Source organism: Salarias fasciatus, chromosome 11, assembly GCF_902148845.1.
Source record: "Salarias fasciatus chromosome 11, fSalaFa1.1, whole genome shotgun sequence".
Taxonomy (NCBI): Eukaryota; Metazoa; Chordata; class Actinopteri; order Blenniiformes; family Blenniidae; genus Salarias; species Salarias fasciatus.
This window is the reverse complement of record NC_043755.1, coordinates 14,812,235-14,835,676: the sequence shown is the minus strand read 5'-3', so window position 1 is coordinate 14,835,676 and position 23,442 is coordinate 14,812,235. Positions and strand designations below refer to the sequence as shown.

The 23,442-nt window shown below is 43.6% G+C and overlaps 2 protein-coding genes across 3 annotated transcripts; one reads left to right on the top strand and one right to left on the bottom strand.

Annotated features, from left to right (window-relative positions):
- The first annotated feature begins 170 nt into the window (after positions 1-170).
- Positions 171-4,893, top strand: LOC115396843 (zinc finger protein 672). Its single transcript, XM_030102903.1, has 2 exons — positions 171-424; positions 1,360-4,893. Exon 2 carries the CDS (start codon positions 1,380-1,382, stop codon positions 3,225-3,227), a length of 1,848 nt encoding a protein of 615 aa, XP_029958763.1. The 5' UTR covers positions 171-424; positions 1,360-1,379; the 3' UTR covers positions 3,228-4,893.
- Positions 4,131-23,096, bottom strand: kcnn4 (potassium intermediate/small conductance calcium-activated channel, subfamily N, member 4). Of its 2 annotated transcripts, XM_030102904.1 has the most exons (9): positions 22,491-23,083; positions 17,124-17,219; positions 14,823-15,262; positions 12,736-12,871; positions 10,405-10,515; positions 7,726-7,847; positions 6,369-6,438; positions 5,616-5,782; positions 4,131-5,520 (listed from the first exon to the last, which is right to left on the bottom strand). In XM_030102904.1, the coding sequence occupies exons 1-9, from the start codon at positions 22,944-22,946 to the stop codon at positions 5,517-5,519; spliced, it is 1,602 nt and encodes a 533-aa protein (XP_029958764.1). In that variant the 5' UTR covers positions 22,947-23,083; the 3' UTR covers positions 4,131-5,516. The 2 variants fall into 2 exon arrangements, 1 of the variants encoding a protein (XP_029958764.1); XR_003932405.1 differs by lacking the exon at positions 4,131-5,520 and having other exon boundaries at positions 5,719-5,782; positions 7,653-7,847; positions 22,491-23,096.
- Positions 23,097-23,442: the final 346 nt, after the last annotated feature.

Here is a 23,442-nt window from a genome sequence, read left to right as displayed (position 1 = left end):
TTTTTGAGATTTTAAGCATTTGAAAACAAATACAATAAGAAATGATTTGAATATTAATAGAATTAAAGTGATCTTTTTCCTGAGTGGTGTGGTGCATTCTGGGAATTGTGTTCTTTGCTGTCTTCCTGTGTGTAGCGGATGCGTGCGCTTGACGTGTGGGCGCCATGAAAATGAGGAGGACGTTGTCTTCAAACATGCGGGTTAAACTGTATTTATTTTTATAATGTGGCCCGTCACACCGGCAGGATCGTCCGCGGTGGAGCTGGATACGCCTCACTTCCGTTTCCCGAAGAGAAACTGTGCTCGGCCGAGAGTCATTTCTACACAAGTTTATATGAATGCGAGCTAAGTGTCTTTTCCGCACACGCTTCTTGAAATAAATTCTGATCCCGCTTCACCTTGTGAGTACAGATCACCTGTGCAGGTAAATCTCAGACCCAGCTGTCATCTCACACGACCACAGTCCCACGGTCCCCTCCACTGAGTGATGTGCCTGAAGCCGGGCTGGGCTGAGAGGCGTCGCTTACGGGAAACGTCGCTTCAGATTTTTTATTACACTACAGATTTACAAAACAGCCTTTGTTTCAATCCACGAATCATCTTAAAAAAAATGTGAATTTGTCTTGATTTCTTTAACTTAAGTGAACTTTTTTTTTTAGCACAGTTTCAGCTCGGAGTGAATAACATGACTCTTCTGATGGGTTTGCTCACTAAAATGTTTATATATAATTAAAAAAAAGAAAGAAATCTACCAGTGTATGGACACTTTAATAAACTGGGAGTCAAATCCAGCCAGATTTGGGGGTTTCTGAGACTTTATAAATGGGGTTATATCACCCTGCCGTCATTCACTGTTCCAAAAGCCTGGTGTCTGACATTTCTCATGTTTATTTGAGTTCATCAGATCAAAGTGTTGGAGGATGTGTTTCAAACAGGTTCAACCACAATGTCCATTATCTGTCTCAAGCCAAGTTTTAATGTCTTTTCTCGTTATAAGATTCTCTGGTCAAAGCGCAATCGCAAAGTCAATGAAAAAAATAATTCTCCCACTATTTATGTGCTTCTGTATTTTTTTTTCCCATCTGTGTGTATCGTCTGCAACTGTTAGAGCTGTTATACTTATGGTTTTATACTATTGTCTTTTTGAATTACTTTATTTAATCCATCACATTTGCAATAAAATCAGTTCAGCCTGTTTTTAACAAAGCTGCCAGTAATTTTACTCCCTTTGAACCCTTTTTGTCATGACTTTCTTCTTCAGGTTTTTTGACAAAAATGTGATTAAACGGCTGTCTTCCATGCTGTATAATGGCTTTAATGCAGCTGTATTTGAATCTGTCCGTTCTGCTCTCTCCGCAGGCCCTCTTGACTTGCTCCCCATGTCGGAAGACCTGAGTAGTGATGACGACTGGCGCGAGTCCACCGCAAATCTGAACTACGACGTGCGCAGTCAAAACGTCGACCCACAGTCCCACTTAAAATGCTGGGAATGTGGGAAGCTAATGAAGGACTTGACGAACTTGCTGGAGCACTACAAAAGCCACAACATCGACGCCACCTGCAACATCTGCAAAATAACTTTCTGTCGCCTGATTTCTCTTTCCACTCACCTGGAAAATGTACACTCGCCCCCCCGCTGCAACGATTGCAGCAAAGTGTTCTGCACTGTGTGGGAGCTGAACAAACACGCTGAGACGCCCTGCGTGGCGCCGAAGCCAGGTAAAAAACCCTCGGGCACGAAAGCTGTTGCCAAACATGAGAACAAAAGCCATAATTTTACCAACAAGATGACTGTGGAGAAAAGTACAAACACCACAGTGAGTGCCCAGAAAGTGACGATGAAGCAAGAAGAGGGACATGAGAGCTCGAACCACAGTGCGGAGTACACGATGGGTGAAGACGACGACAAAGATGAGAAATCAACGAGCTCCACATCCAATGCCGGAGCAGCGGCGCATTCTCTACGTGAAAACTCGCATGCAGACGAGCCGGACGGCGACTCGGACTCCAGTTCAACTGATTGTTCCAGCGGCCCCCCTAGTCCCCAGCCCCCCAGAGCCGTTCCCACGCCACCCCACAAGAACTTGATGTGTGCCGCGTGCGGCCGAGGGCCGTTCAGGTCGATTAAGCTCCACCAGCTGCACTGCAGCGGCTTGAATGTGAAATATCAGTGCTTCCAGTGCAAGCTGGTATTTCTGTCTGAGGAGTCTCTGAAAGAACACCACATGCCTTTGTACTCCTGCCACGTCTGCGGGCAGGTTTTCTCACACCAGACCATGTTGGACGTCCACCCGTGTCGCAAGGACAACCGGTCACCGCTGGTCCTCTTCTGTCCCGAAGCAATGCCGAAAGTTTGTAACATATGCAAATGCTTTTTTACTTCTGAAAAGACTCTGCTCGCTCACGTCACCAGAGTTCACGTGTCGGTGGTCAGCACCAAGGTGTGCATCATCACCAATCCGTCCCTGTTGAACGATAAAAATGTTCCGGCGGGTGTCCACAGCGCGGACGGTCAGACGGCTCTCCCCGGTTCGAACCAGGCTTTTAACGGGAAGCTCCCGGCCGATCGAATCTATGTCGACCCCGTGACGGCTCTGGTGAAATCCAGACCTTCCTCCTCTCGCCCGGACGCGCCTGCCGCCCCGACGTGTCTGGTACCAGATGAAGAGGGCGATCGTCCCGGTACGCCAGCAGACCGGCACCCGAAATCGCCTTCCCCACATTCCGGTGACACAGAGACCACATCGGCCGCCGAGCCCCCGCCCTCGCCCACCATTCTGGCCCTGTTCGAGAATGACAGCCTGGCTTTGACCAAGCGCTCCAAGAGCGGCTGGCGCTTGAAGGCCACCTACCCGTGCAGGCAGTGCGGCGCCGTCCTGCGTCACGCCTCCCTCATCATCAGCCACCGCTACCTCCACCGGGGCCGGCGCTCGCACCGCTGCCAGTGCGGCCGCTCGTTCCGGCACCGGCTGCACCTGCTGCGACACTGCGTCCAGCACGCCGAGGCCGTCAGCTACATCTGCGCCAGCTGCGGCGACACCTTCACGGGCGCGAAGCTCTTGGCCCGGCACCTGAGGGGCACGTCGCCCAAGACATCCCGCCGCCATCCCAAACGGAAAGGCAAAGGGAACCGGAAGTGCAAGGTGACTCTGACGTGTGACTGCGGACTGTTGTTTTTCAGGCCCTCGGCCTACATATGGCATCAACTCAAAAACAAGACCAGTTAACAGCCGAAGGTGAACCAAACTCCGACCCCCCCTCTAAGAATTTCCTCCTGGGACGAATGACGTCATTTTATTCTGTTTTAGATTTTGCATTCACACAAAGATCGAAATGGTGCCCACCTAAAGGAAAAGTGCGTTCATGCACCTCAATAACAAACCTGTCTGTTAAATCCCAGTAAACGGTATGCATGAGTCAAAGCTTGCATAACTAATATGTACATTTTATTTGTTTTGTTCGACCTGAATTTCTTTGTGGAAAGTGGTGTAGAGTTTTTCTTTTTCTTTTTTTTTTGTGGGTATGCAACATTTTGAATGAGACCCCCGGTTGTTTAAAAAAATAACATTTTGTGTGCACTACATTTCACAGACCCTAAGAAGCAATGTTCAAAGTGCTGTTTGATTTCTGAATATTTCTTCTTTCTTTTTACTGTCTTCAGAGGTGAACACAACTTGCAGGATCAGTCATCTAACAACCGACTCAGTTTTCAGATTAAAAAAAAGAAAATTAGTACATTCAAACTATTGTAGACAATTATTTGGCACAGAGTAGGATGAACCCACACACACACACACTCACACGCGAGATAAACCCAAGTAAAATATGCTGTACATGTCAAAGGGGCCTTGAAAACAAAGCGTTAAACATTTTAAGAGTATATTCTGATCGTCACTGTTTTTAATTGATTCCAAGTGACAAAACCAAAGCAAAAACACGAACAGTCTTTCTCCAGGCAGCATGTTTTCACTGTGTGCAAATCATACATAGTAAGCAGCGTCAGGCGTTCCTCCTGTGGTATCTCAACAAATTGTACAAATTTACCCACCTTTTTTTTTTCGTCAGAGTTGGATATTACTTAAATGAAAAAAAAAATCCAGTTTTTCTCAATAAAAAAGAAAAAATGTCCAGTTTTGTATTTTTTTCTTCCCACAAAGTGCATTCTGATCAATGAGGTCAACTTAGGGGTTTTTTTTTTGTTTGTTTGTTTTTTCAGGCTTTTTTCAATCCATCTGATTTAAAAGCTTCACTTCTTCGACATGTTGAACAGGTTTTGATGTTTTAGTAGGGAGTGGAAAAGTTTTCAATAGTTGGCCAAACTGTTTTCAACAGTACCTGGATTAGTCGGCGTTTACTTTGTGTGTCCACTAGATGGCGCAGTTGGATCGATCTTAGCAAATTGGCCCACTTGGACAGGAGTTGCATTGTTTTTAGGACAGGTGGAAGGGTCAGTGACAAACAGGATTTGGTTAAATATACTCATCGCAGAGGTAACTCGGTCATGCGTGTAGTTATTTAGACTCACTATTGTCTATTTTCTTCATCCGACATAACATGTAATCATAGTGTGAAGAGAAAAGCTCAGTAGTTCTCCCATGATGTTGTTTTCACGATTCTCCTTCTTCATTCACTCTTACTTTTTTGTCAAAAATAGTCAGATAGCATGAAACCTACATAAACACGTTTCACTACACGTCTTTAAATGACAAGTTAGTCCAACTTTTCTTCAAGATTTTAAACTCTTTGTCACTGAGCCCCGAACTGTTAGAAATTCTAGTATGAACTGATAAAAACCTTAAATGTTGATAATTTCCTGTGAGATTAGTGTATGCCAGCCAGTGAAACCCCACGCTTGTTTGGTTTGAAATAAAGGAAGTTTTTTTTTCATCCACAGTATGTCTCCGTTTGGTTTTCATCCCTCCATCAATAAGCACTCCGACAGCGGATCAGTGTGGAAATGTTTTGAATCACTTTGATGAGCCTCATTATAACAATCAATCATTAAACTTTCCACTGATGTAAAGAAGGATTCACAAGTTTTTTTTAATTGATTAGGTTTTTTTTTTAAGTAATATACAGTACTGTGGAAAACACTTCTTTATGACACTATTTTCGCCTTGAAGTGTTCCACAGTACTACACCTTCCGTAGGAATGAATGAATTAAATAGTTCAACGAAATCTGACATCAGATGCCTCGAAAGCCTCGATCGGTTACATTCTCCACAGTGTTTTTGTACTTCTCCGTACGCCGTCCCAAACACATCTGTTTAAAACACAACCAAACCCAAATACTCTGATTTTCCCACAGCCAGTGGAAGCAAGTCTTAATTTATCTGTATAAGTTTACAGGAGTGAGTCACTGAGCGGCGCACGCTCGCTGCTCTTCCAGAGGATGAGATCTTTAGTGCGAACGCCAGTCCTCCAAGTGGTTCAGCATGTGAAGAGTCTGCAGCGGCTCTGGGTGGAGAACTTTCATCTTTCATCGAGATGAAAACTTTGCAGGCGTGCAGCCATGTCACCTGCAAAAAAAAAAACGTACAAAAACATCTTGTTTTTCTCCAAAAAGAAGCCACAATTCAGTTCGGCACAGACACCACATCCTGCAGCACGTTACCTGATGTGTGCGTGACGCTGGCGCAGGACCTGAGAGAGCAGCTCGGAGGTCTGCTGGAAGCAGCGGCTCAGCTCGTCCAGCTTCTGCTCCATGCAGAGGATCCGCTGCTCCAGCTCCCGGTAGGAGTTGTTCCAGTTGGCGCTGAGGTCGCACATGATCATCTGCATCTGGTGGTCAGGTCAAACACGTTCTGAAAGTCAGTGTCTGTCCACAAATCAGTCTACTGTGACCGGGATCTAAATGTTTTAGCAAATTTCAGCAAAACTTTGCATCTTACTGATTGATTACTGTTTTATGAGCGATGTAAAGCTGCTCGAGGTCAAAGAACCACTCCGGTGTTACCAAGTTACTTTTGTCAGTCGCTTCGTTTTACTGATGGAGGCCAAGAACTCCTTTTTTTTCTGTTTTCTGGTTCATCTGCATTCATTCAGTACGAGACAGCAGCATGTTTATTTCACGATACACTGCGAGACTGTAACTGATTGCAAAGTGACAATGGCTTTGTTTATTTTTCACCTAAGGGCCACATTTCCAACATAAATAAATCAATTGCTTTATTAGTGCCTCTCAGTGGTTCATAATGTTTTCATTTTCAACTGATTCCACATGGAAAGCTTGTTTTTGCCAATAAATATCCAGACAGATGAAATCCTCAGAACATTTGAAGCTTTTCTTTTTTTTTTCTTTTTCAGCAAATTCTACAAGAAATAAGTATAAAGCAGTGAGACAGTGTTTGATTTCAGCTTCAGTTACCTTCGGCAGGTCCACCATCTCGCTGACGTAATCTCTCAGTTTCCTCTGTTTGAGGCGTAAATGTCGAAATCTGTTCAGGAAGAGAAAAGGTGTTTCTAAAGGGTCATTTAAGGAGGGGGCAGCTTTCAAAAAGCGACATTTTCAGTAGCACCAAGCAGCGTTGTTGTGTAGACAGTAACAAATGCAATGAAAGTTGTGTGTTTTCACTTGAAAATGTTAATATAATGTGGTAAAAGTGGACAGGTGGAGGGTTGCCGTGTGAATTTCCAAAAATCTGTGCATGACACAGACAATTGATAAAAGAATGTGGATTTTTGTATGAGACAATTTGTTAAAGTAAAAAAGATTATTGGAAAAAAAAAATAACTGAAATGAGAATATGATGTTATTATTGCTAAATGTCCAACCGCCCGTCTGCAGATGAAATGTATTTCTGGACAAATATAAAAGACCTGGCTGAAAAGCGAACCGGTGATTTGGCGCAGAAAATGCTGACGATCAAATATTCCACTACTCAACCTGGAGGCGTCGTGCTAGGTTCGTTAAAGAGCTATAAAACGTGGCTTTAAGGTTCTTTTGAAAAATGAAGGTGGAAAACCTCTAAATTTAGTACTTTAGATTGATGAAACCAGAACCGAGAAAAAAACCCGACGCTGTGATGGAACGACGAGTCGTCCCCTGAAGCCGTGGAGGTGATGGAGCGATGGGCTCATTATAACACTCTCGGTTCCAAGGTGTGGAGGCTCCTCTCCCTCATACTTTCCGAGGAGTGTTTATTTGTAATGGTCGAGCCTGGTTTGAAGCAGGAAGTTCAGCCCTTCCACTCAGCCTCACACACGAAATCCTGCTGCTCGATTAGCCGATCTCGTAAAAACTCGCTGTCTTTTACAGTACGTTTGTTCTTAAGCGAGACTCGGACTCGATAATGAGCAAGAGGAAATGTAATGAGGAAAAAAAGAAAGAATCCAGAATGAGAGGTGACGCCCCGCCGTAAAAGTTTCCTTTTTCTTTCTTTTCTTGTGTCTGAGGGTGGATGTCTCATATTAAGACTTGATGTCAGATACTGTAAATAGCTGGGGTTTATTATTTTCTTCAAAAGGTCAGTTAAAGATTTACTTGCTGGTATTGCCTTGGACTCTTTACGACAGCAGGGTGGACCCTTGTTAACACATGCCCCACCCACATAAAGAATATCTAATTAGTAATCTAAATCAGCCACTCTGCGGTCGAGCATGTTGATACGACGTTAATGGGCCATAAACGACACATGCGAGGCGCACGAACCAACACCCGCCGACACCCTTCGCCCACAGACATCCCGCCCCGAGGCGACACGCTGGGCCGAGCCGTCGCTCACACTCTGATGGCTTCCAGAAGGCATCGCTGGTGTCTCCGGTGCTCGCCGCGGTTGCCCTTGGTCAGGCTGGTGCGGTGCAGCAGCCAGCATTCTCTCAGCACATTGGCAGCGGCGTGGCGGATCTGGAAGGACGGACAGAAATGCCATAACTGACACAGTCCTACGGCTGGTCCATGCACTTTTCCTTCCACCTATCCCTTCCAGTGCAGCACAGGAGGAATCATTACTCAAACTGGGTCTGCCCGAACCCTGACCCTAACCCTGACCCTGAACCTGACACTTCAAGTTCGCACTGAACTTTCACCATGGTTGCCATTTTTGTCGTACGCTATAGTGAATTGGACCTATAATGGTTTTGAGTTCCTTGTTTTGACTGAAAGTCAGATTGATCATTCTCAAAGTCCCTGCTGCTGTGACTAAAACGATGAGAAAATAACAGAGATCATCGAAATGTGACAGACTGAGGGACATTTAACCCTCTTCAAACTGTTATGAAAAGACAGAAACACACAAAAGTTGACAGAAACAATACAAAAAAAATTAATAATTGTTTAATAAACAATAGAAAGGTTTTAAGTAACCACATATTTACACAAGGCAACAGAGAAGGACAACTTTTATGAAAAACTTCAATGTTGTTGATACTTAGCGATGAGTTAAAAATGATAACCTCTTCTTGAAAAATGATAGAGAGAGAACTTTATCAACAGAGGAGTCTCGGAGGATCTAAGGAGGACTTTGATGCTTGAGTCTTAAATGGGAAAGATCCTGCTGAAATATGCTGTTATCAGCCGTACTAATGGAGCAACTTGCTAAAAGCTTCAGGCCGGCTGACTGAATCCAGAGTATTTCCCTTGTTTTGTTCGATTATACTGATTTAGAAAGATAAAGAACTCAAATGTTATGTTTCCACAGAAGAGGCTAATGTGTTGAAATCCACGCGGGCCATCGACACTCCTTCAGTATCAGTTTTTTTTTTTAACGCTTTTCTCTTTGATTCTATTCATGTCTGTTTGTCTTCCTGCCAAAATCAGCGTAGCTGCCCTGTCGTGATGTCAGTCCGGCCTGTTGCGAGGGTTATTAATAGACGCTGTCAGTGTTTGCATCCAGATGTCTTCCCTTGTTCCCATCAGAGTAAATCTGAGCTGCTGCGGACAGCCCAGAAGGATGCATGCACACACACACACTCACCCACACACACGAACCAAAACAACCACACGCGAGGCGCAGAGATGCACCGAGGCGGCAGGATGCAGCCACCAGGAGAGAGGAAACGGTTGTATCCTCCGCAGCAGCTCAACAACTGCAGTACAGTTCGGAGAAGGTGTGGCGCCGCATGCATGCCGCGCGTTCCGGGACGCTGCGTCGTTTCCAAAACCAGCTAATTTTTCACATCCACCGACAAAAAAAAAAAAAACGTTAAAATCTGCGAGCACGCAAGCTCTTCAGAAAGCCACTTTCACACATGTCCTCCAGCACACGCATGAGCCGGAGCCGTTTCCTGCCGTCGCTGCGCCGTCCCGAACTGACTCAAATTTCTTTCCTGGCAGAGATAAGATTATTTCCTCTGTTTGACACCTTGAAGAGAGGCTGTAAATATGTTGAGAGGTTCCTTCTGCGACCTGTTTTCCCACACTTTCCTGTACTCCGGTGACTTTTGCTTCAAGGAACAAATTGTGTTTAAAAATAGAATCGAAAAACCAAAACAGACACGCGCGACATGGAAAGCAGTGACATGACTTCTCAAGATACTTTGTTTGGGTCTCTACATATTAGTAGTAGTAAAGGAAGAGATTAGCTGTGAAGACATGCTGGAACAGAGGAAGGCCGTCCCATCCAGTCACGCAAACGCTGATAAAACCAAAAACTCTCATTCGATAACTTCCGATGTGAACGTTTCCAATACAACCATCTATCTGTTGACTGATTGAAAGATAATCATCCATGCTGATGAAGGTTCTCTATCAGGGTATGATGGGATTATCACTTAATAGTGAGTGTTCCATCAGTGGTCCATATCTCCACTACTCCCGCAATGGATTTAGTCATAAAAAATATTTTACCATCCACCTTGAACATTTCATCATAGCTTCTTCTCAATAATCAAAATAAAAAAAGTTAATAGTGGAAAAAGAGTATCCCCATGACGCCCAGTGATTTTCCTGGCTCGGCCCCCCCATGTAGCTCCGTGGCAGCCTTTCAGGGGAATCCCGTCCCACACTTTCAAACCGCTGTTTAGTGCATAAAGTACAGATGAACGGTCCAGTGGACTCTGTCTCTGCCCGGAGTCAGCTCGGATCAGCTCCAAGCAGACAGATCAGTGCAAATAAAGTCTTTTTTTACTCAACGACCAAGCATTTCACACTAATAAGAAGCATACTGTTGTTTGTTAGTGTGTTATATTTAGCAAAGTTAGACAGATTTCTCCTCTCTACTCTGTATTATTCTGCAATGTTGCAGAGACGCGGTAGCATTGAGCATGGACCTAACGATCAGTTCCTTCAACTAAACCTGACAATCAAATCTGAATTTGAATTAACTGGCTAAAGTCTTCATGTCAATACATCTCATCTAATACAAAACATCCAGATTGTGTGTATTCTTATACCTCGGCACCACATAAGGTATAAAACATTTTCATGCACATTGCTGGAGAAAAATAACTCTGCATGCTCTTACCCGTTTGGAAATCTGGATGTCCAGCATGAAGAAGTGCACATGTTTCTCCCCCTTGTTCAGCGCCAGCTTCTCAGTGACGATCGCGACCAGCATGGCAGTGCAGGCGACTCCCTTCAGTCCAACACACACACACACACACACACACACACACAAAACACACACAGCAGTCAGCTTACCCTCTAAGCTACATACTTCCTGTTGGACAGCTAAAAAGAAATGATCCAAAACAGTGAAGTGGAGCTGAGGTCAGTCATTGCAGACCGGTCGTGTCTCGATTTGTCCAAAACCCAAACAACGGGCTCCGTTTCTTTATTCACTACTTTCTTGGCCTCAAAGGAAAGAACTTATAGAGAAAACTTGATGTTGATCTTCATTCCCCGAATAGTTTGGTCTAATAAATCAAAGTTATATTTGCACCAGAGGTTCAGTGGTAAAGCAGGCCTCTGTGGCACTATATTAGTGCGGCTTTTCCTCTGAGAGTAACTGTGAGCCTTTCCTGGAAAGGGAGCTCCAGGATGACGGTGGATATCGAAACGGCACCCGGGGCAGCCCTCCTCCGCAAAAATCACAAAAAAAGACACATTTCGGGACAGACAGACAAAACAAAACACATGCCAAGCTCACAGAACGAGGGATGTTTTGTTCTCTTTTTACCTGCTTTTGTCCTTTTTTGGCTTGCATTAGAGAGAGAGAGAGAGAGAGAGAGAGAGAGAGAGAGAGAAATGACAGAGAGAGATCACGCATGAGCATCATGAGAGATATATTTATCCTTCACCCCAGCCGCCACACAAATATCTATCATTACACCGTCTGTGAAATGAGGTACAAACTGTTTCCTAGGATCCGTCAACACGGCGTGTCGTCGACCCGCGAGCACGGCTGTGGAGTTACGAGCACCGAGCGGGGAGGCTTCCAGCCATGCTACAGGTGTGAGCATCACCCCAGTCACGGGCGCTCCCAGCCGCCCTGATGGGAGTAGGAAATTTATTTTATTTCCAAACCATGGGCACAGGTTGGCACACCCTCGGGTTGTAGCGGTGCCAAAGGCAATAAACCACCTAAAAATGGATATGGTGGAAAGTTTTCCCTTAAAAGGGGGGAACTTATAAAAACAAGGCAGATGGCGAACGAGAGGGGGAACGATTTGGGGAGATTGTTTTCCACTCTGTCACGGAGGTGTCGAAACCGGAACCTGTGCCCACGTCCCGACCCAGGGCAGAGTGTCTTATCAGCTCCCATCAGACTGAGGCAACAGTAAAGTGTATTGTCTCCTGAAGCATGCAGCCACTCCTCGCTGTCAGGTACTGTTTATTCTCCATGAATCAGCTCAGACTCCTTTATCTCTGATGTCTACAACTCTATCTCTCACCTTCCCTCCAAGCCTTTCTGCACAGCCATAAAACTGTAACATTCATCTTACATGAGAAAAAAAGAAATTCGCCCCGCTGAAAGGCCTCTGCAGCTCTGATGTGATTTTGTACACAAATGGTGAAATCATCCGTTTCGAGCTCGCCGTGTTTCTGTTCCTAATTTTATCTTTGGAGTTGTCCTTGACTGCAGCTCAGCTAATGTCACATTATATTCACCGGGAACAAACAACATCAGCGGCACACAATGTTGCCACCCGGCAGAAACTGCTCAGCGCTGGGTGTGTGTTGTCTACCTCCCTCACTCCGTTCACAGCAGCGCCTGGTATAACCAACATGTTCCCTTCCAGCTCAGATCTAAATCACACAGCCGGGATTCAGAGATCGGTTAACCATGGCGGAGTGATGTGAAGTGGAATATTAACTGAAAAATTAAAGAGGAAAATGAGGAAATGAAGTAATCTGGAATTCACGGAACAGGGGACAGTGGGGAGGGCAAGGCGATGAATCAAAGAAAATGGATCGACAAAGCATTATTATCTGGCATTAGTTCACACAGGTTTAAATCATGACATATTTCAAAGAATAGAGTTTATCAGTGGAAGTCACAGTAACGCGGAGACGAATTGAAAGAAGTTTCAATCAATATATTAGAAATCGTAGCCTCTGAAGAATCTGGTAATCTTGGCGTTATCAGGGAGGCTGTGTACACAGACGGACGTTTGTGAGGTGGTTTCATGAAGAACAAATACTGAGGTGAAACAAAGACAAAGCGTCTCCACTCCCTGTGCTTATCGAAGCGAGCATTAAATGAGGCTGAATCATTTTCCTACACAGGTTAATAAAAAACAGCAGGTTAAAATCACACCTCACAAGAGCTGTGTGTTGAGTGTACCTCGGTATGCACACTATTCCAAATCTTTTGGAAACCACAAAAACGCTGAGTGAAACATGAAGAGGTTACCATGACTCCAGTGAAGAGGCACACGGCCCTGCCACAGCTGGTGCTGGGCGCCACATCCCCGTATCCCACCGTGAGGAAGGTGATGGCGACGAGCCACAGAGCCGTGTCCATGTCGCCTGTCGGTTCCCGAGTCTGCCTGCAGGGGAGAGGACAGCTCTGAGGCAGGGACGAGGGGTCCTGCCGTCACCCACCTCATCCACATGGACTGTAACACAAGGCAGGGTCATCGATGCGACAAGGTTTTCAATAAATATAATCATCTTTCACCAATCTAGAGCAAAAGTGTGATTTTCACCAACCCTAATCACTTTATCAAAGCTGTGGATGTCATTTTTATGACTTGAAAAACTCAATAACAGTTAATTACGATGAAAATGGACAAAGCAAAACAAATATAAAAACAGATCTATCAAACATGAATACGTATTTCACTGGTGCAAAAAAACAAAAATACAGGAAGAATTTGTGTCACAAACAAAATATGTACGAGAAAACATCTAATTTTTTAGGAAATAACTTGAACAGTTAACAGTTTCGACAAGAAAAACTCTGGCGACGCTCAAAAATTACATGCAGGGAGAAGTATTGACATGGCAAACTGTGAAAGTGTAAAACCAGAAAAATCAAATATTCACTTGGCAAAGATCTCACAGATAATTCACCACATAAAACGGTCCCTCTGTCACCAGGAAGTGATCATCAAATCATATGCTCAAACCAACCAAAGCGTTAAAACCACTTCCAGGAAAAGTTAACAGCGATGATTGTCATGGTGCCTGTCAAATCCTGACATAACTTTGTCAACAACCTTGTGCAGGGATTTAAGTGACAAGAGCCAAATGCAGCAGAGTCCTGACTTCACTTCTGTGAAAATAGAGTTGAGTTCAGTGTCTGAAATCCATCTCAGTCTTGTGTGCAATTAGTGAGATGCTTTTTTTTCTTCATTTGTTTTTTCATTTCATGAAGCAAAGTAAAAAAAACTTGACAGAGAAAGCAAAGCCCGCTCATTAGGATCAAAATGTAAAAAAATCATCTCAAACTGACCAAACAGCAAAAAACACACTGTGGAGGGTCAGGGTGACGTTTCTGCTGGCTCGCGCCAAAAAACTCTCTTTTTTAAGCAGAAAAACAGGAAACAGTGATTATGAAATCTGTTATTGGAAACCCGTTTTGAACAGAAACGTCAAATTGACCATCAAAGCTGGACGGGGAATGTTATACTAAGATGCATGTCTTGTTTTACAGTGCGCCTGACTGAACCAGTGAGTGGATGATTGGGGGAAGATGGCTGACAGACGGAGCCGTAGCATGTGTTTGCGTTTGAACTCTGAGAAACGCCGCTCTTGTGGTCAAACACAAATATGAACACTTTAATTTGCTTTCATCTGGGTTCATTGGGAAAATGACTGACGTGACTTCGGGCGGCCACATGCGTCAATGTTAAAGGTCAGATGTGAAGAAGCTGGGGACTACTGCGGAGAGCAGATGATCAGCATCTGTTCAGAGCTGTGCAGTGGTTAGTTAGTATTCTTTTCCAAAATGACCTGATTTGTGTTTTAACACGAGAGTTTGGGTTGAGCACACCTGAAGCACACCTGCAATAATCCTGCTGAACAATCAGCCTCTCGATCTGCTACACCTGTGAGGTGGATGGATCATCTCAGCAAAGGAGAAGTTTTCACAAACAGATTGAAACAAATTCATGAACAACACTTGAGGGAAATTGGCTGTTTGAGTGGGAGAAAAACCAGAAGATGTCAGATTCCACTTTTTACAGTTGACATTTTTCCCATTCATGTACAGTTTAATATGTTCATTCATGTTCCTGAGCAGTTCATTTGCTGTTGCTGGAACAGCAGGAATCTGAAACATGGAGGAAAATGGTTTCACAGGAAAACACGAGTACAGACGACAAACCTTTCAATAATGGAACAATTTCTTGATTGTTCAAAAGAGTTTTTGTTGAGACGATAAGACCAGACCTTTTCTCATGCTGTTGCAAACACCTTCTGACCGTCTGACCACCGCGGAGTAATCATCCATTTGTGTGTGTGTGTTGCTCATGCTCATGCAGTCATCCTCCATACCTTTCACACAGAGTGAGCATCCAAGACGCAGTGAGCCAGAAGAAGAGAATGAAGACTAGCAGCGTACGAGCCGGGTGTTTGTTCATCAGTACCTTGAGAACAAAACGAAAGGTGAAGTTGATGTTGTTGAGCGAGCCGATGCTCCGGTAGGAGGCGCTCAGCAGCACTTTGCTGTGCAGCAGGATGGCTCTGTGCACCAAGTACAGGCGGAGGAACATCAGCACTGACAGCAGCAGCTCCACGTCCTGCAGCAGTTCGCCGTCGTGATTGGAAAAGCACAGCGGCGTGGAGTTGGTGGAGGAGTTCACGTGGAGTCCCACCTCCCAGTACGACCCCACGGGGTGGATGACACAGACCAACAACTCCAGAGTGATCACCAGGACCCTGTGGCTGGACACGGCGATGCGCCAGTCCACCTGGTTGTGGTCGATGATGAACAGCTGCAAGACGGAGCGACAGGAGATCAGCAACGGCGGAAAGAAATACGCCTCCAGCCGCATGTCAGATGAATGAATAACCATAAAAAACATTAGATTTTTTATGTGACTTGCATGAGCACACATATTTTGAAAAATAACAAGCATTGTGTCCAACTAAATCTACTAACAATTTAAATGTATATAAATGGACAAAAAGACATTCTGTACACAGACATGCTTATATACATACAATTTAATTTACAATATCTGAAAATATTGAGTTTAATGCATTTCCTCGCCTGGTTTGCTATGAATTTTGTTTGCTGTCTTTATTCTGAGATATTTTCAGTGTTGTACATGAAACTGTGAATATGTCACCGATCGTCCCCCAAATCATGCTTTTTTTCTCTCCTAAGTTCAGATAATGATTCTGTTGCATGATCAACTCGATGATGGTATCATATTTCTGTGCTTATGGGAGCTCAGTGCTCCGTGCAATCAATCTAAAGCAAATGAATGTGGAAGAAATACAGCTTCCAGCAGCTCGATCTATATAAGCACAATCTATTTCTGTGAGGGTAGAATCAGAACACTTCAAGCAGAAGCTGAGTAAATCAGTCCTTCTATTGTCAATGAACGATATATAAGCAGTAAATAACATCTGCAGATGGCTACAAGTCAGAAAATCATCAGAATATAGTGAATCTCTGCAACAGATGCAACTGAAAGATGCATTTTGGCCCACATTTTATTTTGATATACTTTGTTTTTCCACCACATAAATCTGTCTTTATGTTGAGATTTTGGCAGTTTCCAGTAGTAATTGTTTGGTTTTGCAAAAATATCGATGAAATAAATAAAATAGAGGAAAAACCATCCAGTTTAAATGTAAAGGTTAGTATGGCCACTATTCTAACAGCCGGCTCACTCATGGTGAGACTGGATGTGTGTGTTCCCTGAACTAAAATAACTTTGACACAATACATCATTCTTTTAACAAAACATTGAGCTGTAAAGCTTTGTGTTTGAATGAAAACAAATACATTAAACAAACGGCTCCTTTTGTCTGATATCTTTTACTTTTATACTCTGTATTCAACTTGGTGATACTTTCACAAATTAGGGGAAAAATATTTTCATGTTTTCAATCCCTCTGTTTTTTGTTTTTTTTGTTTGTTTGTTTATTTTATTTTTTGCTGTGCTTGACTAAGAATAGAATAATCAGTATAAAGCAATTAAATGAATGTCTCTTCTTATATCAGTTTGTTGAATAGACATTTTTTCTTGTTGTTCTCATTGATACATCTTGACTAATTCATACAGGCATTAAGATAAAAAAACACAACTCTGCATCTCCACCCTGAACCCTCCTCTCCTTATCTCCTCTAAACACTCGGAGTGGACCGCTCTCATATCAGATAGAAACACACACACACACACAAATGACATGAAAACACTAAAGGTGAGAGCAGACTCTCACTAACACAATATATATAGGAAAAAAATGTTGAAATCCTAAAATTTATGTAAAACTTTGCAGAAAAACTGGGAATTATATTTTGTACTACAGAGTAGTGACGGCTGCTGGACATGGATGCTGTGACTGAGTGAGGATGAAATGTTTACTCGGGTTAATTTTAACTAAATCCCTGCATGTATATTGAATAAACACGAAAAACCAACGAGCCATGAGAACTAGGAAAACACCACAGCTGCAATACAGCACATGTCTGTGTGAGCTGGCATTTTTAGCTCAGGTCTTTTTTACACACATGGCAAATATAATGTAGACAATCAGTATTAAACCTCCAGTGGACCAGACGCTCCTACAAACCTAATCTGATAACATCAGAATAATAGCTAACTGTAAGAGCCAACTCACCCGGATGTCTTTATAATGGAAAGCTATGATGAGGACCAGCAGACACCCGGTGGACAGGCTGATGGAACAGTTGACGATTAATGCGATGTGAGTTCCCTGTGAAAAAACAAAAAAACAAAAAAGACATGGAATTAAAAAAAGGTGGTTTTCTGGAGCAGCTGCACCTCGTTCCATTGATACATGCTATGAAGTAGCTTGTCAGGTGTGTGTTTTCCTGTTCCCTCCATCATTAGAACACACAGCGAAGGCCATGTTTCTATCTAGATTGAGGAAAATCACTGAAAATGAAAAGTTCCTGGCTGATGTAAGATCACTGTTGGCCAACAAACAGGAAAAAAGTTGAGAAATTGTTTCATTTGCGATGAAGCTGGCGTGTTCAGAGGTAGGATCTTGTAAAGTACATACTCACACGTACTTGGTAAACTTAATAAAATACTCCTATAACATTGTTATTCCAAAATAGGAAAATGTTTCGTCAATTCGAACAAACTTGAACAGCTTCTATATCTTCCCTCCAAGTCGTTATTTAACTACGGATTCAGCATGTGCAGAGATCTTCTCCATCATGAAGCAAATCCAGAGTCGTCGTGACCCCTGACCTTTCACTAGCACTGTCATTTCACTTGACAGTTGATACAAGGCAGAGTGAACGTGTGCTTTCATGTGGTTCTGACCCGAATATCTGAATGTAGAAATCCCGAGTCAGCAGGCTGAAGCGTTTCTAATCTTCTATTATCTGACGTTGATGAGTCTCAGTAAATTGCAGCCTCGGTTTCCTGTCCCCGACAGAGAGGAAACCGTGATGGTTGCTGTAGATCATCCATTAAGGCTTCTCAAGAAAAACTCTGCATTAGATCCCAGAGAGCGAGAGCAGCCTGATGACAGGATGACGGGGGGCTTGAGAACGTCTCGGAGAGGCCAGTCGTCACAGAGTCAACACGGGGAGACAGACAATCACACAAAATCCTCAAACTAAGGTCTTTGAGCTTCTCATTTTTTCAGGTATTTGCAGGTGCGTCACTTGATCTCAGGGTCCGTTCCAGCAATGCTGGGGGTTTGGCATCACCTGCTGGGTTCAGAGCTTGACTGACTTTTCAGTTTGTTTGTACGACGGCTGATCCCTTTGAAGTGGAAGGAAATTGCCCGGTCCACAGTTTCACATTGGATCAGGGATGTTTATTTCATCTCAAACTGGAGAAATTCCTTTCTCATTGAGAGGTTCAGAAAATAAATTTTATTTCCTGAACTTTTTTGGTCAACCATCTACTAAAGGCGCAAAAATGAATAATTCCTTTCGTACAGTATACTCTGGCTGCATTTGTTACTGAAAGTCTATTTCTTTGCACATGCAGTTTGTTTCTTCTGATTGGCAGTGGACAAAGGTGTTCCATTTCTTTTTCTATTTTTACTTTATTTTTCATGGGGTGGGTTTTTACTTTTGCTTTTGTGTGTGTGTGCTTTGTTTTTTTTCTCTCTAATTGTGTTGAAAACTTGAGCACAGCCGTCATTCAATACGTTCTTCGACGTCATCATAATGGTCTCAGTGATGATAAGACTCCTTCACAAAATGAACCATGAAGCAATCATGAGGCTAAACTTCTCGCTTCTCGATGCCAATGTGCAAATTCATAAGCGCTGATATTTCAACAGGAAGCCATTCTGATGTGGTATAAAGTCAAAACGGGAGTTATGGACTTTCAGACTTGAGGAAAGTCGACCATGTAGGTGGCATCGTGTGACGTTCATTGGCAGGTTACACTGTTTTCCACAGTTTTCTCCCAGAGCGTCCACATCATGGCCGTTTCATCCAGGGCCAGTGAGAAGACCCCACAAAGGCTCGACTCGCCACCGCACACCATAACACAGAGCTCAACAGCATGCTGCTCGCCGAGTTTCTGAACATTGTTTTTGTAACATTTTCTCGTTGGAAACAGTTCTTTCAAGCTGGTGAACCAAATGTGGGTAAACTGTAACACGAACGGCCTCTCATGGTCTCGTCTTGGACAAACAACGAGCACTGTCAATAGAGCGGACCACCCACGGCAAAGCAAATACATGGAAATGTGAAAACACCCAGTCGAATGCAAAAGAGGGGAGACTGGTTTGATAAGTATAATAATGCATGGATGTAACTTTATAATTTTCTTTTTTTTTTTCAATTTCTGCCAATTCTCTGGGGTTATCTTGCAAAACACAGAGGACGTCCAAGGACAGTTGAAATATTTTTGAATATTCAGTCAATACCTCACACCCCCTTTCTGAGAAGCGTTCGATAAGTGAAACAAACTTGTAACATTTTTCTGTTATTGCTGTAAATGGTGGAGCTGTTATCACTGAGAGACAGAGTTGTTTTATCTAACAGTCTCAAACACAAAAAATTAAATGTCAAGATTGAAAAATTGCAATACATACGGTCAGAAATATTCGCTTTGGTCAAATTAAACGTTTTAAAAGTAAAACTCTGAGGAATGTTTCATAATGACGGCTTTTGGAGTGTGCAGGCATGCGTGAGCGTTCTCTATCGGTGCTCGAAATTCTAACATGATAAAACTGAACAATATGTGCAAATGTGCACAAGCGTGAAGTGCAAAGTGAAGTCGAGGGAGTGTGAGGGTGTGTATGCCCGGTCTGTTTGACCGGAACTCATGAACAACTAAATATAACAAATATAATATAACTTTTTTTTTTCTTTACAAATTGTACCAAACAGTTTTGCAACAGACATCACTTGTTTGCCTTTTTGACATCATTTAATGCTCTCTTCAGAGAGCTGAGAGGCTCTCCTCAGTCAGGATCTCACTTTCAACGCCTTGATTAAAACCACACCAATGCAGTCAAAACTTTAGTGTTCAAGTCTCACGACATCTGACACTGGCATCAACAACCAGAGGTGGAAAATACAGTATTTGCTCTCAGTTCATCAATCTAAACTTGTAACATATTGTATCTTGCCTGAATGTTTTTGTGGAAAGCGATTTTTAATTGCTACATTTGAACAAAAACTCCTCTACGTGTAGTTTGCATGTATTTCCTGTGCATGTGTGGGTTTTCTGCAGGCTTCCTTTCACAGTCAAAGACGCATGTTTGAGATTAATTGCTGACTTCAAATTTCCCACATGTTGAACGTGTGTGTGTGTGCGTGTGTGTGTGTGGTGGTTGTTTATCCTTGTGTCTCATGACAGTGATATCAAACTGTCCAGTGTATTCAGGCTCTGGATGGATGGAAGGGAACCATATCCAAACAAAGTGAAAGTTTTAAAAGGTTTCTGATCCAATTGCTTTTGAAAAAAATTACAAATAGTATTTAGAGATAATAAAGAATGCATTATAATAACCATCATCATCATCATCATCATCAAGTTACACCATATCAGTGAGAAACAAAACGTCTGAATCTCCACACTTAAGTGCTATTTGTATTCATTATTTTTCTGGATGTAACATAAAAATCGGGCAGTATTTCCTTGTGTGCTGAGGCGACGCTCTAGAAAAGCTTGTGACAGATCGAATGTAGAAAAAGGGCTTTAAAATATGCAACTTGTGGGCTCAATGTTATGACTGGGCTACAAACATGAGTGGGAGCTATAGGAGTCTTCATTCAAACAATTCGTTAAGAAATTCTGCTTGCATTGCCAGGCACAGTGGTCTTTTCTGGAGCTACCAGAAAACGGAGTCAAATACTTGTTTCATCACAGTCCAGTGTTTCCTATCAACTAAAGTTATGTTTCATTGAGCTTCATTTTAACTTTGAGCACTTCCCCCTACATAGGTCTCGCTATTTTCGAAACGTAACATATTTTGGAATAAATCTCGAGCGGCGAGAGTTATGTTGAGTTTTTTTCCAACAACATTTTTAATTTTTCTTTCTGGACAGCAGACCTGCAGTCTTGGAATAACACAGTCAGTCCATCTCATCCAGATGAGGGTTTACCTTTCCAAACAGTTTCAATGTGTGCACAAAGTATGGAACTGAAAAGTCAACACAGGGTTGTCAAAGTTCTGCAGGAGAGATGACGGGAGGTCACATCTGGGTCAAAGTGGATGCAGCAGGAACTAGCACCGCCAAAATCAAGAGACTTTTAGGCTGGCCATGCAAACGCTATAATTATACACTAAATGATGTGGAAAGATAGCCTCAAGCACTGTTAACAATCTCACTGTAGGGAAGAGGTGAAATGTGGAAAATGTTCCATAAATAGCCTTGTTTTCGTGCATAACCATGAAAAGCTACGTTTGATTATAAGATTGTTCACAAGGTGTAAAACATGTTATATTAAATTTACAATTGGATTTAAAGGTGAAAAAAGAAGAAACTGCGTGGCACCTTATGTGACTTTGTCTGCCCACTTGTCACATCCTGAACTGCAGGCAGTGCATGAAGGGAAAGCCACGAGTGCTGGCGACGGTTACATAACCTATGGTTAAATCAGCAGTGCAGCTTCTCCCAAATAATATGTTTTAACTGCAGCAGGGAGCGTTCCAGTGCATCAGCATTTCCATGATGATGTCACAGCTCGCGCCTGTTGTTAGGAATAGCTGAACAACACCTGCTCTTGGTTCATATCAGTGAAGTCATATGGAGGCCAGCACTGCTCAGTGCACAGTCATTTCTCTCATGCATATTCAAGGAAACAGTATTTCCACAGGTTTGCCAAAGAAGCGTAGCCACTGTGAATTAGGAATATGGAGATCTGACACTGTAATCAATCACTGACTTCAGAGGAGGTCTGATGTTTTTAGACCTGAGAACCTTTTCCACATGTGCTGTAGGAAGTCTAGGGGAGTTAATAATTTGTTGATTGTGTGGCCAGGCATTGTTATCCACTGAGATCTGCATGTTAAAGTCACGAGGCTGTGCTACTAAACTGGAAAGAACAAACTGATGAGCAGGTCAGAGAGGCTCGGAGCCCAGGTGCAGGTTCAGCATGAGGCTGCTTCTCATCAACAATGTGTTATGAGACAGATGTAAAAGCAGCAGTGTGAGGGTGTTTTATATCCACCAATTACATCAAATTCAACTTTTAAAAAAGTCACTAATACAATTTGGATAGATTAGTGCCTGTTTGTAGATAAAAACAAAAGAAACCGACTCAGACAGTGAAGATCAGTGGAGATGCTGCTTCAGGGTACAAACAGTTCCAAAGCATGATTTTCAAAGTAATACTGCCATGATGCGTTCAATGTTAGTGTTAATGGCACACGTTTCTCTAAAAAAAACGAGCAGAGAAAAGTCATTTAACCTATGTATCAAGTGCAAATGTCTCATCAGTTCAAGTACAAATGCACAGATTTTAAGTAAAGTATCACATTTCATTGGTGTCCAATATGTTTAATTTCCAAAGAGAATAATGTAGTTTGTTGTACTACCGGTTTATATACATAAGGACATATTTCAGCGTGGATGATCATGAGCAGAATCCCGAGCAGCGCGGTGCCCAGAGCCAGCGCGCACAGCCGCTTCCTGTCCCGATGAGGAGCTTTCTGTCCCGCAGTCTGTAGAGGTCCTCTCCCTCCATGTGAGCGACCCGTTTCCCGGCGAGCGACAGCGGCACGGACACCTCTGCCGGGTCCCCGCAGTTGCGTCTTATCGGGCCATCGCAGTTGACGCAGTCCACCCTGGAGTCTCCGTGCGGGTCGCGGCTCGTCATCTCCATCTCCAGAGCGCACGCGAGCCGTCCGCCTGCCCCGCCGCCCGTCCGCCGCGCCGTCCCCCGCCTCCCCGCCGCAGCGTCCCGTCTCCAGTTTGCTCTCCTCCCGAGGGTGGGGAAGGCATCGTCCGATGGGAGAAGTGCGTACCGGGCCTCGACCCCGTTTGTCGCTCATCGAAGTGGCGGGGTTCACCCAAACACTTGTTTCTACTTCTCCCTCGAGCTCCCCGCGGAGCGGCGCGCGACGCAGCTGAGCAAACTGGGACGCTCCGCACGCCGCGCGGTTTATTATTCTGAGCGCGTGCGTGCATGCGTGCGTGTGTGTGTGCGCGTGTGTGCGTGTGTGTGTGTGCGTGTGTGTGGGTGTGTGTGTGTGTGTGTGTGTGTGTGTGTGTGTGTGTCACATGCGCTCTGACAGAATTCCAGCGCCTCTCCACGTTACGCGCAGACAGGCTGCAGGTTCATCTTGTTGTTCTTTTCCTCAGCTTGAGGGACCGCTCTCTATTAAATGCAGCTATCTAAATATAATAATGGCAACTGTTGTAAACTACGAGAAACCTGTGGCTTTATAAATAAATTTGCGTGCGCGAGCACTGCAGGCTCCATCACAGAGCCAGAGTGACATCGCGTGGATTATTCTCAACTTGCTGTCTGTGTCCAACTCTACTAAA

Coding starts and splice junctions, on each gene's coding strand:
- kcnn4 (XM_030102904.1), bottom strand. CDS start 22,946: ATGAGCGACAAACGGGGTCGAGGCCCGGTACGCACTTCTCCCATCGGA. Junction 17,220..22,490: donor GTCCTTATGTATATAAACCG/GTAGTACAACAA, acceptor GTTTTTTCACAG/GGAACTCACATCGCATTAAT. Junction 6,439..7,725: donor CTTCTGGAAGCCATCAGAGT/GTGAGCGACGGC, acceptor CTTCCTGAACAG/ATTTCGACATTTACGCCTCA.
- LOC115396843 (XM_030102903.1), top strand. CDS start 1,380: ATGTCGGAAGACCTGAGTAGTGATGACGACTGGCGCGAGTCCACCGCA.